This window comes from Corythoichthys intestinalis, chromosome 13, assembly GCF_030265065.1.
Source record: "Corythoichthys intestinalis isolate RoL2023-P3 chromosome 13, ASM3026506v1, whole genome shotgun sequence".
NCBI lineage: Eukaryota > Metazoa > Chordata > Actinopteri > Syngnathiformes > Syngnathidae > Corythoichthys > Corythoichthys intestinalis.
The window spans coordinates 26,683,303-26,701,644 of record NC_080407.1 but is presented as its reverse complement, the minus strand read 5'-3'; the positions used below and the strand labels follow the sequence as shown (position 1 = coordinate 26,701,644).

General features: G+C 40.5%; 1 protein-coding gene across 6 annotated transcripts in view; it reads left to right on the top strand.

The window, feature by feature from the left end:
- LOC130928535 (zinc finger protein OZF-like) overlaps positions 1-17,331 on the top strand; it is a 51,733-nt gene extending 34,402 nt beyond the window's left edge. For 4 of the 6 annotated variants that reach the window (XM_057855219.1, XM_057855222.1, XM_057855223.1 and 1 more), the window contains one exon: positions 4,440-17,331. In XM_057855219.1, coding sequence (XP_057711202.1) covers positions 4,440-5,887 — 1,448 coding nt within the window. In that variant the 3' untranslated portion in view covers positions 5,888-17,331. Of the gene's footprint in view, positions 1-1,600; positions 1,813-4,439 lie in introns of those variants that run through there. The other 2 variants (XM_057855220.1, XM_057855221.1) reach the window with 2 other exon arrangements.
- The last annotated feature ends 1,011 nt before the right edge of the window (positions 17,332-18,342 follow it).

Sequence of the window (18,342 nt, the reverse complement as noted above, 5' to 3'; positions counted from 1 at the left end):
GTACTACGAGGTATTGGTATAAATTATTCTAAGTATTATAATTTGATGTAAATGAAGCAAAATAATGATTTCCTTATTTGTAAAACTGATTGTAAAATAAGGAAATCCTTTCAATATTGTTGATTTTAACGGAGGCGGCAAAGCGCTACGTAAAGTACGTAGCTGCTTATTCAGCTACATTAGCCGCTAATACTCTGTCGTACGACCCACATAAAGGCAACTTTACTCATTATATGGACTTATGATCCGCCAGCTTGTTGTCTCCTGTCGTCTTCCAAAATTATACCTGGGTGACAGCACTTCAGGTGTTCATCCGTTCTGCCGTGGTATACAAGCTTGGTGTACAGTGTACCCTTCTTTGTTTTGTTGAAATAGGTCCAAGCTTTGGTTACTCTGGTGTACTTTTTGGGCTTTGTGTCGCTTTCCCTGCTTAAATCTAGGCCTGTCCCAAACAACCGACTATTCTAATATATATATATATATTTATATATTTTTTTTTTTTAACCTAGCAATTAACTTTTTGTTGCCGCTTATTAATTCACTAAAACATTTTGGAACACTTAAATCATTTATTAAAGTACAAATAAACACAGATAACAATAAAATCACAAATAAACAATGAGGTCAAATGCTGATAGCATTAACTAGTGCAAAGGAAACTAACCTAACCCAATGTAAACAGATTCAGAACACTGACTTCACGTTTCCAACATGATTCAAAACAATTCTTAAAAAAATACATATACATATTAAAATATGAAATAAAATATTTCACCCCCGGCAGGACAATGCACATAAAGGCAAATTCAATAAAAAATTAATTATGGAGCGAGTTTTGCAGAATTCACCCACGGAACTAATGCTATCAAGTTAGATAGTTACCAGGGGGAAATGGTTCAGTTAGGAAAAAGCCGGATGCATGAGGCTTCCTCCCACGAGTTACATACGAGTGTAAGTCGTTCGTTTGTGTGGTTTTCGATGTCATTAAAATGGCTCGGATTGGCTCCGTGGTTTAATGTTCCACCCCAGACTCCTGTCCTTGCACGCTACAGTTAGTTAGTTATATGGACTTGCGATATGCAGGCTTGTTGTTTCCTGTCGTCTTCCAAAATTACAACAGGGTGATGGTGCTTCAGGTGTTCATTCACGGCCGATATGCTGCCGTGGTATGCAAGCTTGACACTGCGGAGACCCTCCTTTGTTTCGTTGAAATAAGCCCATGCTTTGGCCACTCTCACTCTGGTGGGCTTTTTTGGGTTTTTTGCGGTTTGCGTACTGAGTGTCCGCCACTCGTAACTTTCCACGCATATATTTTTTTAACCCTTTATTAACCATCGACGGGAACGTGTGCTCGTCGACGCGTTTACGTCATCGATGACGTTGACTAGTCGGGAGAGCTCTACAGGCATGCAAACTTGCCACCTTTCGGCAAAATTTCACCGTTTTGAAATCAAAATGGGTCATTCTTTCTGAATCACGTACAGTGGGGAGAACAAGTATTTGATACACTGCCAGTGGGAAAACCCATTGGAAGTGTATCAAATACTTGTTCTCCCCACTGTAGATCCGAGGAGAAAAAAATGGGGGGGGGACATGTCAACTAGCGAGTGACACAGTTAACTTCAAAACCGTAGTCCTCCCTCAAAACTACACTCTAGTCCTATGACCTAGACCTATCACCGCCACTCTTTTCTCTTTACAACAAATAACTGACATGCGTGAGAGAGCACAGTTGTCACCAATCAGCAATGAGGAGGCCGAACCCCTCTCCATCCCAGCTTCTCGCCCGGACCCGTTGGAAATTGCGGCAAGGTAAGGGATTAATGTCAAAAATGGTTAACTTCTTAAAGCTAAAAGTTTGAGTGATGGCCTATAATAGTCTTCATAAATCATTCAATCGTGTCGTTCGATCAATTCCTGCGCTTGTAATGGTGTCTATAACACAAGTATTCGCTTAATTTCTTGATAACTGACTTCAGATAGTCCTCGATATTTCACCGCCTCGTAGAACGCAGTTACTTGAGGTAGCGCTAACTGCGGAGGGGCTTATTAGCGCCTTTCACACAGGGCTTTGCTATTAGTTAGCGAAATTCAGTTGGGATCTGAATTGTCGCCCGTGGGCGTTGTGACGAGTTATTTAAGGCCCCTTTGTAAAGTGCTTGTTAACGATAAAAAAAATAAATAAATAAATCATGAGCAATGAGGTAACTAGAGTGATGAACCAGTGCCTTCCATACAAGTCATGTTCAGGGCTTTGTTAGTAAAGTTCACCAGTTATTTTGGACAACGAGTTTATTTAAGGCCCCTCTATACTCTCCGATAATTACAGAAAGGGAAGAGTTTTGCCTTGTTGTGGAGGTCCTTTCATTTGTTTAGCCATCGAGAGTTTATCAAACCGAAGAGCTCCGCGACAGGTCGCATTTGAAACTACCCCCATTCCCGCGCTGTTCGTACACACCCCCGTTCATAAAACGGCCTACAGGTGTACTTCTGTTTATCCAGTATGATGCCCTATCAATCGGAGGACCATAGGACTAATTGCTTTGGTTGAATGTAAATAAAGTTATGATCACTACAGTTAATGCTTTTGAAGACTTGTAATTTTTTTCCGTCCGTCCGTCCATCCATCCAATCACAATAGTTAAGTGAATGGAACCCCACATTAGTTAAGTGAATGGAATTTATACTGTACCTGTAAATTCATATTTTATGCTGTACAGCTGTTCTCTGCTTAATGCAAATGGGACATACTGTATATTTTATCATTTAGATTTTGTATAATTTGCTACTTAATGTGTCTTATATGTTCTGATTTCAGGATGAGAGATTTAGACTTGTATATGTTAAATTATTATGTACTGTGTTTAATTCGAGACGTCTCTGGTTGCACTATGATATGCACTTTTCCGCGCATGCCGTGTGTCCATGTTACTTTGTCACCTTTTTCACCCCTAACCAGTTTGCATGCCTGGCTCTAATATATTTCCATTTATTCACACAAATATATGTTCATTTCACATTGTCACTCATAATCATTTGTTATCCCAAATTGTCTATTTTCTGAAGTCCGGGACAAGGAGTAGGCTTCTCTAAAAGAATAGGGGAGCGAGATAGTGCTCCTTGATTTGCCTGTTTTTTTCACTGTTTGTGTAGGCGGTGTCTATAAACTGTTTGAAGTTGAAGGTCGAGAGACTTTTTTTTTTCTTCTTCTTCTTCTTTCTGGGAAGCACCTCGTTGTGCTTTGGGAGAGATGTCTTGCGGCCGGCCGGTTTTAAATGACTTTTCCCTTAATAAATGTGTATATGTTATGTGATTATTTCTTTTTCCTGAATTGTGTATCGTCATTTCCTCTTTGTTAAAAGAAATGAAGAACCTGTAAAAAGAAAGAATCGACTATATAAGGAAAGGCTGTGATTGTACACAGCCAATCAGCTCAGAGGATGAAGTCGCTCTTATGTACCTCTTCGGTAGATCAAAATTGGAAAGGCTGCAATTGTGCTCATCGGTGCTCTGATGTGTCAATCTCGCAGCTGGAACCAATCACATGCCTTTTATGAAGGTGCGTGGGTACTATATGTACAAAGTCCCTCAGTCATGTTTGCCTTACTGCAACTAAGGGTGTCGTGAAAGCTAAATTCTTGGCCAAATCTAAAAAGCAAATGTTGGAAATACTTGTCCGAAAGACTGAATAATGCAAATTTATACAATAATTAAAAAAAATATATATATATTTGATTTCATTATTTTCCAATGAATGTCCTTCGCCTTGGTGCTATGCTGAGTTTTCACCCTTTCAAAGCCTCCACCACTGAAAGATTCGGTATGCTGGGAGCGACATTTTTATTATTTCTGCGAGATGTTTCTTAAACCTGTTGTATTTTTCTGCATGTTTCTTGGACAGGTGGCTGGTTAAACCTGAGGTGGAAATTTTTTTGTGCGTTGTACCTTCTCGAGATACTTCAGCGGAACAGATTTTCTAGACTTTCTTTAATGCTTCAAAATACTTCCAAACCGCAGACATGTTGGCTTTGAGCAAGGACTTTTTGCAAGCACGTTGCTTCTCGCCATGTGTTAATGATGTCATCACAAGAGGGACGAAGTTCTTCACACGATTCGATGGTAAACTTTTGGTCTTCAAAACATTTCAACTGAATTTTTTTGCTATTGTTGGCTGATAGTTTTCGGCCCCGAATTTTCAGTCGCATCTCAATGCGCAGCAATGCCTCTTTTGCCTCAAAATCAAACAACAAATTTTTTTCACACTATTTTTATTAATGAATACTTTTTAAAAATGCGTGACGCACTAAATCCGTGAAACGTGATCCGCGAAGTTGCGAGGGATCACTGTACTCGTCTTCGCCAAGTTTTGCACAAAGGAAAGACTGGCCAATGACGCAGAGGGGGTCCATAAATATTTCAATGGTTTTCTTGTCTTGCAGGTTTCAGAAAATATCTTGGTGCTGAGCAGCAGGAGCCAGAATCTCATGGCGTTAAAGAGGATGTTGAGCTCCCCCAAATAAAAGAGGAGGAGGAGCCAGAGCCCTGTCAACAGAAGGGGAGAGAAGGTGAACTTCAAATCAAACAGGAGGAGGAGGAGGAGCTTTACGTTAAAGAGGAGGAAGGTGTCGCCAGGTCGACTGGTGAGTCCATGAAGAGTAAAGATGGTCTGAGAGCGGCGGGAACAGGGGCGCTGGAGCCTCCAAGCGGCAGCAACAGCACTACAACAGAAGGATTGCAAGCAGACATTTTCATCGCTCGGTCAGACAGAAATGGCGCCACGTCACACTCGCCTTACAATGATGATGGTCATAAGAAATCTCACGGTGACGAAGAACTCTGCAAATGCTCTCAGTGTGAGAAAACCTTTGCTAATGAGAAAACTTGTTGTATGGAAATGAGGAGCCACACTGGTGAAAAACCTTTTTCCTGCTCAGTTTGTGGTCAAAGATTCTGTCAGAAGCTCACCTTAAAACGACACACAAGAACCCACACTGGCGAAAAACCTTCTTCCTGCTCTGTTTGTGGTGAGAGATTCAGACACAAGGGCGAATTAAAAATACACACAAGAACCCACACTGGCGAAAAACTTTTTTCCTGCTCAGTTTGTGGTCAAGAATTCACTCACAAGCAAAACTTAAAAAAGCACGAAGGAACCCACACTGGTGAAAAACCTTTTTCCTGCTCAGTTTGTGATCAAAGGTTCGCTCAGAAGCAACACTTAAAAAGCCACGAAAGAACCCATACTGGTGAAAAACCTTTTCCTTGCACTGTTTGTGGTCAGAGATTCAGACACAAGAGCGACTTAAAAGTACACACAAGAACCCACACTGGCGAAAAACCTTTTTCCTGCTCAGATTGTGGTCAAGAATTCACTCAGAAGCAAAACTTAAAAAAGCACGAAGGAACCCACATTGGTGAAAAACCTTTTTCCTGCTCAGTTTGTGATCAAAGGTTTGCTCAGAAGCAACACTTAAAAAGTCACGAAAGAACCCATACTGGTGAAAAACCTTTTCCGTGCTCTGTTTGTGGTCAGAGATTCAGACACAAGAGCAACTTAAAAAAACACACAAGAACCCACACTGGCGAAAAACCTTTTTCCTGCTCAGTTTGTGGTAAAAAATTCAATCACAAGAGCAACTTAAAACGACACACAAGAACCCACACTGGCGAAAAACCTTTTTCCTGCTCAGTTTGTGATCAAAGGTTCGTTCAGAAGCAACACTTAAAAAATCACGAAAGTACCCATACAGGTGAAAAACCTTTTTCCTGCTCTGTTTGTCGTCAGAGATTCAGACACAAGAGGAACTTAAAAATACACACAAGAACCCCCACTAACGAAAAACCTTTTTCCTGCTCAGTTTGTGGTCAAGAATTCACTCAGAAGTGATACTTAAAGTACGAAAGAACCCACACTGGCGAAAAACCTTTTTCCTGCTCAGTTTGTGGTCAGAGATTCGCTCGAAAGGAGGGGATGAAGAGACACGTGTGTGTTGGTGTGAGAAGCAGTGGCCAGTGACTGTTTTGCCTGTCATCCATGCTGGCGTCATCAGATTTTGCACAAAGGAGGATTGTATTCTATAGAGCTTCCTTAAATCCTGTTAAGGATTGGCACTTTTGGTGCCTTGCTTTGTCCAATCGTTGTATGATGTGAATCCACCATATTGCCAAAACCTCAACTACGTATTTGAACTCTCAAGTCAAACATTTATATAATACTCTCCTTCTTTGAAATTACACTTTTCACAATTAATACTTGAGTCAGAACACCCCATATCCAAAAAGTCAAAATTACAGTAATGTCATTAAATAAACATGGAAAATTAGAATATACAGTGGTACCTCTAGATACGACGTTAATTGATTCCAGGACCTTTTTTGTAAGTTGAAATGGTCTTGTGTGTCGAGCAGGATTTTCCCATAAGAATACATTATAATTCCATTAATTCGCTCCACAGCCGGAAAACCTACACTAAATCCCTCATAATTACTGCTTGTACTATTCCAAACAGCAATTATGCAGATAAAAACAAATTATGAATACAAATTGGAATAAAAGATGTAATAATAATACCTGTAACAGTGTAACAAATTGGGTTTTAATGTGGTGAATGTCTTTGCGTGATTGACATGAACGCATTGCATAGCCGACTTGACAAAGAGCCTTTTTAATTTCAGTCGGTTTACTTGCTGCGGGGACACTAGGCATGTTGTGTTGTGTGGATTTATTGGAATTTAGAAACCTGACAAAGCTGGCGATTTCTTTGGCGATGTGACCACTATAATAATTGTCACCAGAATTTATAAAGACTGGCGTACATCGGAGGACCGCCGAGATCATAGTCTATGGCCGTATTGTTGAGCCATATCACGGATGCGCACCCCATGCTCATATTTTTCTATCACAGCCATCTTCATTTCAATGGTAAGCACCACCTTTTTCCTTTTTTCACCACCTGCACTGACATTATTGGAACCCATGTTCATTTCTCGCACAAGAAATTCTGCCGTGTGTCCTTCCTGCGGGAAAACAACCTGCGGTGCTGTCATACATCATCGTATTTAGGGCATTTCGTTGGATGTAGAAACAAAGAGCGAGTCAAATTTTACGTCGGGTGTCAAAAAGATTGTCGAGTTACCACTGTATTGTTCATTATTGCGAAAAAAAATAAAATAAAATACTCGCTCACAAATTAGTTTATTGTGGGGGGGGGAATAATGTATATGTAATTTTTAAAAATTTAGCTACGCATGATTTAGAGATTTCACAACTGAGTATGAAGGGGAAAATTGTGTTGGGGAGAAAAAAAATGTTGGTATATTATTTTTGTTAAAAATATCTAATGAAATAAAACATTCGCAAGTTGTAGATATCAGGGTAGCAGATGTCAGGCAGAGAGGGCAAAGACAGCGGGTCGAAAAATATCGATTTAGGCATCAAATATGGATCTGGCGAATGGATAGACTGAAGCTTTTCCACATAACGCCTTTTATGCAACGCATCCAATGAGTTTACCGCGTCAGAAAGCATCGGGGCTTCCATGAATTGCACTATAAATTGCACGACAAATTGAAACCATTGAGAATACGGATAAACACTGACGGACAATATGGCGGCCGGATACAGCGACACGTCATTCTGTGACGTTGGTGAGTAGGGTCTATACAGAAACGGGTGTCTGCTTCGCTGAATGTAAACAAATATGGAGCTTTGCTCTCATTCAAGAAATTTAAACTTTTCCAGCGCTATTTCGTTGTGTATTGCATTTATAATAATCATAAAAATATGTAGACTATTTAAAGCTGTAGTGTGAACTAATTTCTTCACATGCCAAATAGGGTCACAAGTAAAGTAATTAAACATTGTCCACCAAATAAAGCATGAAAAAATAATTTATATGTTGTATATTTGACAAAATAATCGCGTTTCCGAAGTTCGAGCCTGAAAGGGGACGAACCCGGAAGTGATACATCACACCGGGAACAGCGTTGGCAGCTCCATACATACGGCCGCCATACAAAGCCCTTCAAACAATGATTCAAACAGCGATATAAGCAATAGACCGAGCGCAAGGGAGGAGATCCAAGTTTTTGAAGAGTTGGAGGAAGAAGAGGACCTTGGAATTTTATGTTGGATCTAACATGTATTAGCCAGACGCTAATCAGAATGCAAACACTTGCCACGTTTACATGGAGCCAAATATTCCAATTACAATCGGAATATTTGTTCAAACCGAATAAATGTGTTCCATATAAACACCTCATTCGGAATGAACAGGCCCAAACCGAATGGAATTTCATTCCGATTCACAGGGGTGGAATATTCCTTTTCCCAAACCGATTAGAAGTAAAATTATATCATGTAAACAGGGAAGCGGAATGGTGTCTGGTTGCGTTCTTTCTGCGCATGCTCCGTACTGACGTGGTGACGTCACTTGGTGACGTAAGTAACGTCACTTGCAACATGGCTTCCAAGCACACGCACAGCGCACCCACAGAACTTTTTAAATGAACGGCGTATCATTCTGAAGTTTTGTTTCAACTCGAACAGTTAAAACAGCAGCTGATCTGATGATCGATCTCCATGTTTTGCAACGTGACGCTTTGTTTTGATTAATCTGCGCATGTCAGACGGCAGTTGTCAAACGTCCTTTCGGAATAAAGGCAGTCACAAAAAATAAATAATCAGACTTCATGTTCATTTTGGCAGATACGGCAGCTCTCGTGCATATAAAATAATAATATAAAAACGTTGGGGGGGGGGAAAGGAGATGAGTCTTCGATGGCTTTCTCCACTTTATTGTGGCAACAATAAGAAAACAAAATAGCGGACAGCCGCCACATTCGACCGCGAAGTTTTGCTTCTCGCCGATCTCCTCCTCGCCTCCCACTCCAGCGTCTCTTAAACGGATTGTGCATAGTGTCTTCTTATGAGCTTTTTGTTTACAAATGTATCGAACACACGACGCGCTGACAACTTTGTCTCTTTATTAACACATGGAGCAGTTCTTATGGAAAAGTTAGAACACAGCTCGGCACAGCTCTCGGCAGGAATTGGCGTCTAATGGCGTGAGGAAATGTAGTTTTTTCACGCAAGTGAACAGATTACAAAGCACCACTTCAGTGTTGTCCCGAGATTTCCCATGATTCACTGCGTGACCTGCGCGCTCGCTGATTCGCTGCGAGATTGACTCAATGGCTACGCTAAACCAACACGCTATTTTTCAGCTGTCACCTGTCAGCGGCTCTCATAAAACACAAACTAGAAGCCTATCATGCGATCACCGTGAACGCTGAACCGTCCATAAGCAATGCAATGCTTGAAGCATGAAGGTGGAAATACATTATACAAATACAAATAAATGTGCACAAACTAACCGGTGGTGTGTGTCTCTTACAGTAACGTGACCGTGAATTACCGCGACGCCGACCCGTTTATATGCACATCCACCCCGTTTCCCGATTGGCAGTGGATTAACCCTTTCGGACATGATCGTAGATGACGCACAATTTGAACACGCTTAATCTAGCGAATGCAACAACAACTATGATCGGGGATTTCCACGAGTTAACTTTTGGCTAATGTCGCTAGCTTACTGTATACTGTTCAATTCCACAACAGTAGGCAGCTATGCTTTGACAAAGTCATCAGTCATCTATCCAAAAATCACTCTTAATTTTTGGCAAATCCTTGATCATAAGCAGATCGGTTAAGGAAGCAGGCATCTTTGAAGTGTTTGCAGCAGAGAACACTACTCGATGATGGCGTGAAATTCATTCGCTTCGTGCGAACGAAAGATGTCCATTTACGTGCCCTGCTATCCTTTGGCCACTCATACAACTTTTCGTTTGAGCGAGAACAAAACATCGCCACACACCGCTGTGGCATCTTACCGAGAAGCAATGCAACAAACAATACTGTTCTATGGTGGACTTCCCTCGCATGTCTAGGTGTGACGCAAAAAAAGATTGCCGAAGAAAAGCATTTTCGTTGTCAAGGGCGTTGCTATGGGTTAAACAAAGAATCTGGAAGGGTTGCGTTAAAAAAAATAATGAAAATATGATTATAATTGTTTAGCCATTGATATTATTCAAAAACATGGTTGGCCAACCTTACTTCAAAGTTTTCCTTTAAACATTGAGAAAACTTGCGTTTTTTTCCGCCAACTCGAAGAGATTAAATGTCAAATCCACTGATAAACAGACACACAAATATAAAAGCTTCTCGCCCGGACCCGTTGGATATTGCGGCAAGGTAAAATTGTTAACTTCTTAAAGCTAAAAGTTTGAGTCTTCATAAATCATTCAATCGTATCGTTCGATCAATTCCTGCGCTTGTAATGGTGTCTATAACACAAATATTCGCTTAATTTCTTGATAACTGACTTCAGATAGTCCTCGATATTTCACCGCCTCGTAGAATGCAGTTACTTGAGGTAGCTCTAACTGCGGAAGGGCTAACTAGCGCCTTTCACACAGGGCTTTGCTAGTAAAGTTAGCGAACGGCAGTTGGGATCTGAATTGTCGGCAGTTGGCGTTGTGACGAGTTGTTTAAGGCCGCTTGTTAACGAAAAAAAATAAATAATCATGAGCAATGAGGTAACTAGAGTGATGAACTAGTGCCTTCCATTCAAGTCATGTTCGGGGCTTTGTAAAGTTCTGAATGGTCACCAGTTATTTTTTGACAACGAGTTATTTGAGGCCCCTCTATACTCTCCGATAATTACAGAAAGGGAAGAGTTTTTCCTTGTTGTGGAGGTAGTTTCATTTGTTTAGCCATTGAGAGTTCATCAAACCGGAGAGCTCCGCTACAGGTCGCAGTTAAAAGTACCCCCATTCCCGCGCTGTTCGCACACGTCCCCGTTCTTACAACAGCCGACAGAGGTACTTGATGCCCTATCAATCGAAGTTAAGGACCATGGGACTAATGGCTTTGGTTGAATGTAAGTAAAGTTATGATCACTACAGTTAATGCTTTTGAAGACTTGTAATTTTTTGTAATTTTTTTCTATCTATCTATCTATCCAACACATAATAGTTAAGTGAATGGAAATTATACTGTACCTGTAAATTCATATTTTATGCTGTACAACTGTTCTCTGCTTAAAGCATATGGGACATACTGTATATTTTATAATTTAGATTTTGTATAATTTGCTACTTAATGCGTCTTATATGTTCTGATTTCAGGATGAGAGATTTAGGGGCCGTTTACATGGTGACTCTCTGAGAATACGAACAATTTCAAATTTGCATTTGCATTTGCGTCTCCATTTGAACAATGTCGCAATTCAGCATGAAAACGATGTAGTATTCATGCCAAGCCCTAGGGGGCAGTGCAGATTTACCGGGCGACAGATAATGATGCACTTTGACCCCAACAAGCTCCTTCTAGTGACGGGATCTGTCGTTCACTTGAGTAAACGAATCCATTCCGGTTCGTTCAGTAAAAAGATTCGTTCAAACAAATCGTTCAACGAATCGTTCGCCCCCCCCATCTCCCTCCCCGCCCAAACGAATCGTTCGGTTACTGAACGGGAAGTGACGTTGCCGAACGAATCACCAAAGACCGCTTCGCAGTATAACTGAACGGGAAGTGACATTGCTTGGCCCCTCCCTGTCTTGCACACAGGCACCGCTCGTCGTAGTTTCAGAAATGAGTGACAGGCGGTATCATTCTGCTTTCACAGACAGCCTCGTCTCCCTCCTGCTGCTGCAAAAGCGAGGGAGAACTTCCGCGTCGTCTGTCCTAGTTCTATGGGCTCAAAGTCATGGCTCGTGCTTGCATTTCGATTTAGGACACGGTTAAACATTTTCCTTTTGTGAGGGGAGTAGGGGTCGGGGTCGCACGGACTTTCTTTAGCAGGTTCTTGATCACATATACAATGCTGCTGCTACCAGCCAACGCAGCATGCTTGCTGTCACGAAAATAAAAATACATCGAAAGTTTAATTTCTAAATATGGAACGACCAACACATCATATTTACATCTCGCTCTGTTGTATTTTTGTTTTTTAGTATTAAGATGATCGTATTGAATTTTTGCACTGGTATTAATGAATAAAATAATACGGTCAGCTCCCCTGTCGTCCCCGCATCTCAGATCGTCAAATGCTGACGAGAAATAATTGTTTGCTCTTTACGATGTCGCCTTTCTACTCTCATTAGTCTGTTAAGAAAAATGTAGACATATTGCGACATCTCCCGTCTCCGCGTGCGTTGTTTTTGAGCGCATGAGTAGCACATGATGGACGGATTGACATAATTTGTCAAACCAACCAACACCCGACACGCTCTGACACGAAAAAAATTAATAAATAAAACACTTGGAAAAAAATTGACATGTATATACAGTTTCATTGCAAATCAGTATTATGGTGATCATACTAAATATTTTTTTTCTGTGCACATATGAGGTAAATATCGCTGCCATGAAGCCTCCATATAGTGACAGTTCTCTGCCCGCTTCACTGCCGTCACGCGACCGCAGCTCAGCTTTTGCTTGCCTCGTAGCTACCCGTGTTTTAAATTACTGTAAATTTGATAGTATGTCGTCATAGGCAGTCACGAGTTGTTGAGAAAAGTACTACTCTAAACCACGCTAGATTTGTGTGGTGTTTTTGTCTGTTTGAGCAGCATTTGATAGGCTCCACGTTAACAAATATGTGACAAAGTCATTTCCTTTCATTTTCTGATTCGTTCACCGCAGTCATTACTGTAAAATCAAGTTAGCAGCAAGCTAGGTCAGGAACCGGAGGACCGAGTCACTGAACGGGAAGTGACAAAACTCAGTCTTGCCCCCCTGCCTGCACGCTGGCTGCTTATTGGCCACACATGGACGTGAGTGACAGACGACCTGATTCTGTTTCCGCTCCCTCCCCTGCCCGCGATGAGGCTGGCGTCTGATTGGTCGTGTGCGATGTCAGAAGACGCTGCCGCTTGCTCAACGCCCTCCCACGCAGCGAACAAGCACCACCTTCATAGAACGAATCAGTGCAGATGGTGATTAGTTCGGTCTCGTTCACCCAAACAATTCGTTCAAAAAGAACGAATCGTTCGCGACCGATACAACACTAACGTGTACGAGTGCTGTTAACAGCGCGGTCTCGCGCGTTTATATGCATGCCGAAAAAGCCCCCCTCAACACCCCGTAATTGGATTCTTTCACTTTTGAGGCAGGATTCAGAATTTTTCGTTTTCGCCTTCCGTCTTCGCCGGCACCATATGCACGCGAGGCGAGTCCGCAACTCAGTCATTGCATCTTTGTGTCGCAGAGTCGTCATGTAAACTGGCCTTTAGACTTGTATATGTTAAATTATTATGTACTGTGTTTAATTCGAGATGTCTCTGGTTGCACTATGAAATGCACTTTTCCGCGCATGCCATGTGTCCATGTTACTTTGTCACCTTTTTCACCCCTAACCAGTTTGCATGCCTGAAACATACAAACATCCTGCTTCATGTGGTGATGCACATACGATAAATTATTCCTAACTGTAAACGTACCAAATCTTATTGTCCTGAGAGCAGGCTTTATTTATTTTCATGGACATAAGTAAACAGGCATATTGACGTATTCACAAATCTCTTGATCTGTAATTCTGCCAACAGACCAGTCGCGCTCTACTCGCTGAAGCATTGTTGGATTTCACAGTGAGGGGGGATTTTAATTCCTCATAACTCCGCATGGTTATTGCGCATTCCTCCTCCGTGAAGTAAGGTGCTCGTGCCATTGTCACAAGTAGTGTTTGACTGTGGTTTCCGCCCCCTTTCATGTGAACGCGCAGTAACTCTGATTGGGTTGACACTAGGGGTGTGGAAAATAATCGATATGGATTGTGGTCGAGATAAAAAGGTGCGCGATGCGAGTGTATCGATTCATTCAGTGTACATCTGTGCAAAGACGGCGTAAAATCAAGATTCATTTGTTCGTTGTGTGATGTATCGGTAGTCTTCAACATTGTATCGATATTTTCCACGTCTTACTGCATTCTCTCCTTTTTTCCGAGGTGTCTTGAATGCACCATCAGCTAGTGCTACAAGTTAACATGGCGAAGGGGAGCAGCAGTGGCGCTGAAGCAGATCAGATTTTAAATGCACCCTCAAAGTTCAAATCCATCATTTGGCAGTACTATGGATTTTACATGAAAGATTGCAGACTTGACAAGACTCATGTGTAAAGAATGCCGCGCTTCTATACCTTACAACGCCAGCACAACAAACATGGGAACTCACTTGAATTGACAGCATGGTATCGACGTCGCGAAAATGACAGAGCGGGGGCTAAAAACAAGACTGGCGAGAAGGACGAGAAGATAACTGATTATTATGGCAAGAACAGTAAAGCTACTACTTTTACTTTTACTACGAGCTCTACCCGTGCTAAAGAGATAACTGAGGCCTGTGCATTTTTCATCTGCAAAGACATCCAGTCTTATAATGTTGTTGAAGGAGAAGGCTTCAATGTCTCATGAAGGTATAGAACCCAGATACAAAATACCAGATAGGTCGACTTTCACAGAAGCCATAGTCCCTGCTCTGTATAAAAAAGTAAAAACGGAAATAACTGCGTCGCTGCGCAATGCTGACAGAGTTGCAATTACAGCTCATGGCTGGACGTCATGCGCCACTCAATCATACATGACAGTGACAGCACACTATATAGACCCTACTTACCTACGTCACAAAATGGGCGTGTCGCTGTTTCCGGCCGCCATATTGTACCTATTTTTTAGACCTATTCTCATTGTTTTCAATTAGTCGAGCAAGTTATAGAGCAATTCATGGAAGCCCCGGTGTTATCTGACGCTGTAAACTCATTGGATGCGTTGCATAAACGGCGTTACGTGGAAAAGCTTCAGTTTATCCATTGGCCAGATCCGTATTTGATGCCTAAATCGATGTTTTTTGACCGGCTGCCTTCGCCGTCTCTGCCTGACCCTGATATTTACAACTATCTTGTCCACACAAAATCAGCCTATTCTCACGAAAGTTTGAAAAACTTTAAGAGCTTGGAGGCTTATAAATGCTACGTTGCTGGTTGGGTGAAACAGGTCCTCGTACACGAAAATTCGGGAGGAATCTTGTGCTCGGAAGGTGAGTTACGAAATTTTCAATTCAAAATCTTTTGTTCTTGCTAACATCCACTGTCAAGTCTAATGTATTTCATGTCATTTGTCAATGGAGCTAGGGCTTTTAATGTTTATATGGTTTAGCAATAGCACTCTCACTACATACATATATAATATGTAATAAATATGAAGTGCGATAGCACTACTCCAGATTGTCCCTAGTTGAATTTATTTTTTGGCTTTTGACCTCAATAGTGAAATTGTAAATTAATTGTATGACAACTGTCTGATTATCCCCTTATAATTATATATTTTCAGGTATTTCATTCACAACGTCTGAGTGTATGTTGTCGGCGATTAGCCTAGCAATGATCTTAATTGTGGTTGTCAGCCCAAAACCCTCTAAATATATATTAAATGCATCTTACCAGATATAAAATGACTACTACATAATCTGTGGTAGTCGTTTGGAGCCCAGTTTTCTCGTCGAATTGCAGCAGTCAATCTCGGTCTCCTCTTCGGGTCTCTCGGAATACAGGAAAACTTCCAAGTCTCTCCGTCTATCTTCTCTGTTTTTGCAACCGACCGCCAAACACGACTTCACCATTTTGATTATTAATGTTAACGAGCAGAAAAACACGCCATAATAGGAGGAATTTACGAAGCGCTAATGCATTAACATGACGAGTATACGGACAACGTGGCGCGGGGGCGTGGCTGTGACGTCACGTGAGTAGGGTCTAGGTATGTGCCGGTATGAGATTTTCACGGTACGATAACCGTGAGCAAAAATACCGCGGCATCACGGTATTGCAATTATAGCTCCAAAATTTTGAGACGTATGGGTTTAAAAAAAAAAAAAATTAAATCCATTGAATAGGATTTTTTCAAAACATATTTGCAAATTGGAACATGAATATAATGTGAAAATAAATAAATTAAAAAATAACAAATATTATATAAAATTAAAATAAATAGAACCTAGACTATACCCACAGCCACAGCTCAAGTTGCTCAATATTAGAGTAAGAACAAAATAATTGCTATAAAAAGTAAAAACACTTCTAAATAAAATTAAAAATATATACTGTATGACTTTTTTTTGAGGGGGGAAGCTCAAGTGAAGTTTCGCCATTTTCAGCCACTGTGTCAACTCTAGTCTACATGATGCCATGCCTTTGTGTTAAAAAGAACAAAGAATTCATAAGTTAATAAGTTATTTAAAAATGTATGAGTTAGTTTTATAAATTAGTTAAAATGTAAATATTGTTGAGGAAAGGTTTCATCTAAAAAAAAAAAAAAAAGTGAGGAGTGAGACCTCCTTTCTCAATTAGCGATCTTTGACGCGATTCTTTTTCTTTCCCCCCTTCATTCAAGCTTTTCTCTCACTCAGCGGCTGTGAGACATAAAAAAAGCTGCTCTCCCAGTTTAGCCTAGGCTAACATTCGTCTTTGTAAGTTTTAGTTAGTTTGTATATTGAATTTGAAAGGAAAATGTGTGTTTTGTTTTTGGCGAACTTTTTAATGGTGCTACTGCTATCCTGTTGAACCTAATCACACGTGGAAAAATACAATTGTACAACGTTTTAAATGTATTTATTTATATATTTCACCACGATTTGAGAGCTCAATAAATTGAAGAAAAGTACGCCTTGTGTTTGGAGGATTTGTTTTTGGGTTTGCTGGCTGTTTAGTGACACTCACGGCAACAAACGGGAAGGGGTGAGCGGTGCCGCACCAAGCCACTTCGGCTGCATTTTGGCACATGAAAAATAGCGAATACCGTACTAAGGTATGACGGAAAATTTTAGTGGTTTTGAAACCGCGACGTTTTCACACCACGGTAAACCGTGAAACCGGTAACCGGCACATGTCTAGTAGGGTCTATTGATAAGGAGTGTTGTTTTTGTATTATTATTTATTTTCATATTACTATTTGACTGACACTGACAGACATATATGGACATTGTAAACAAAACACTCAGAGGAGAGTTCTCAGTTTACAGCAGATGAAGCAAGATGAGCAGATTTACAGCAGATGTCACTCACTGCTAAGTTGTTTGTATTCTTCTTTTCACAAGCAGTTGTGAGTTGTTAAATTGTGAAATTTAAATTGTGAAAGGTCATTATTTATTGTTTTTCATATTACTATTTGAGATATGGATGGACATTGCACTTAAGACACTCATGCCACTTCCAAGTTGTTTGTGGTTTTCTTTGCACAAGCAGTTGTGTGTATTTCATATTAGGTTTTGTCTGGCAGACAGGGATGTAGACATTTCAAAGTGTTACTTTAAGTCACTCATTGAGAGTGATTAATGTTACTGTAACGTTTACACGTATACAGCATCTTTAAGCTATCTCTATTTGTTTTGTTTTACTCTTATATTAATAAACCAAAGCTTTTTGTAACATACTTAATTGCCTTCTTATTTTTGTTTGTTTGCTTGCTTAGTAGAATAATAATAAGAAGAAGAAGAAAATAAGAAAATACGGTATATCATTTTTGCTTCACACTGAATCGCATTTGATTGAACTAATTTATCAGAAAGCATCACAAACAGGTGTATCGCACTTTATCGAAGTGCATCACGTCGTATCGGGAACAGGTGGTATTGTATCATATCAAATTGGGCTGGAGGGTGAATCATATCGCATCGTATCGAAAACATGGATTAATCGTAAATTTCGTATCGGGCAGGGATTCAGTGTATCGCAAAGGCAAGGCAAATTTATTTATATAGCACAATTCAACACAAGGCAATTCAAAGTGCTTTACATCACATGAAGACTATAAAAATCACATTTAAATCAACACAACGTAAAAACCAAGACAAAAGATCGCATTTAATCACAGAATAAAAATAAATAAATAAAAATAAAACAAAAATAAAAATAAAGCAAAAACAACTACTACTAATAATCATTGAAATCAGCAATGGAGATAAGCACAAGAGGAATAGAAGGCAGGTAGATTGAAATATATAGACAGTTATGGATATGCAGTGCTAAACAAAAGCGTTTTTAGCCCTGATTTAAAGGAGCTAACAGTTTGAACATACTTCAGACGTTCGGGTAACTTGTTCCAGAGGTGAGGAGCATAATAACGAAATGCTGCCTCACCCTGCTTGGTTCTTGTTCTTGGAACATGCAGAAGACCCGTTCCAGACGACCTTAGGGGTCTAGATGTTTCATAGGAGTCTAACAAGTCAAGCATGTATTTTAGTCCAAGGCCATTAAGTGTTTTGTAGACGAGCAGTAGTATTTTATAGTCT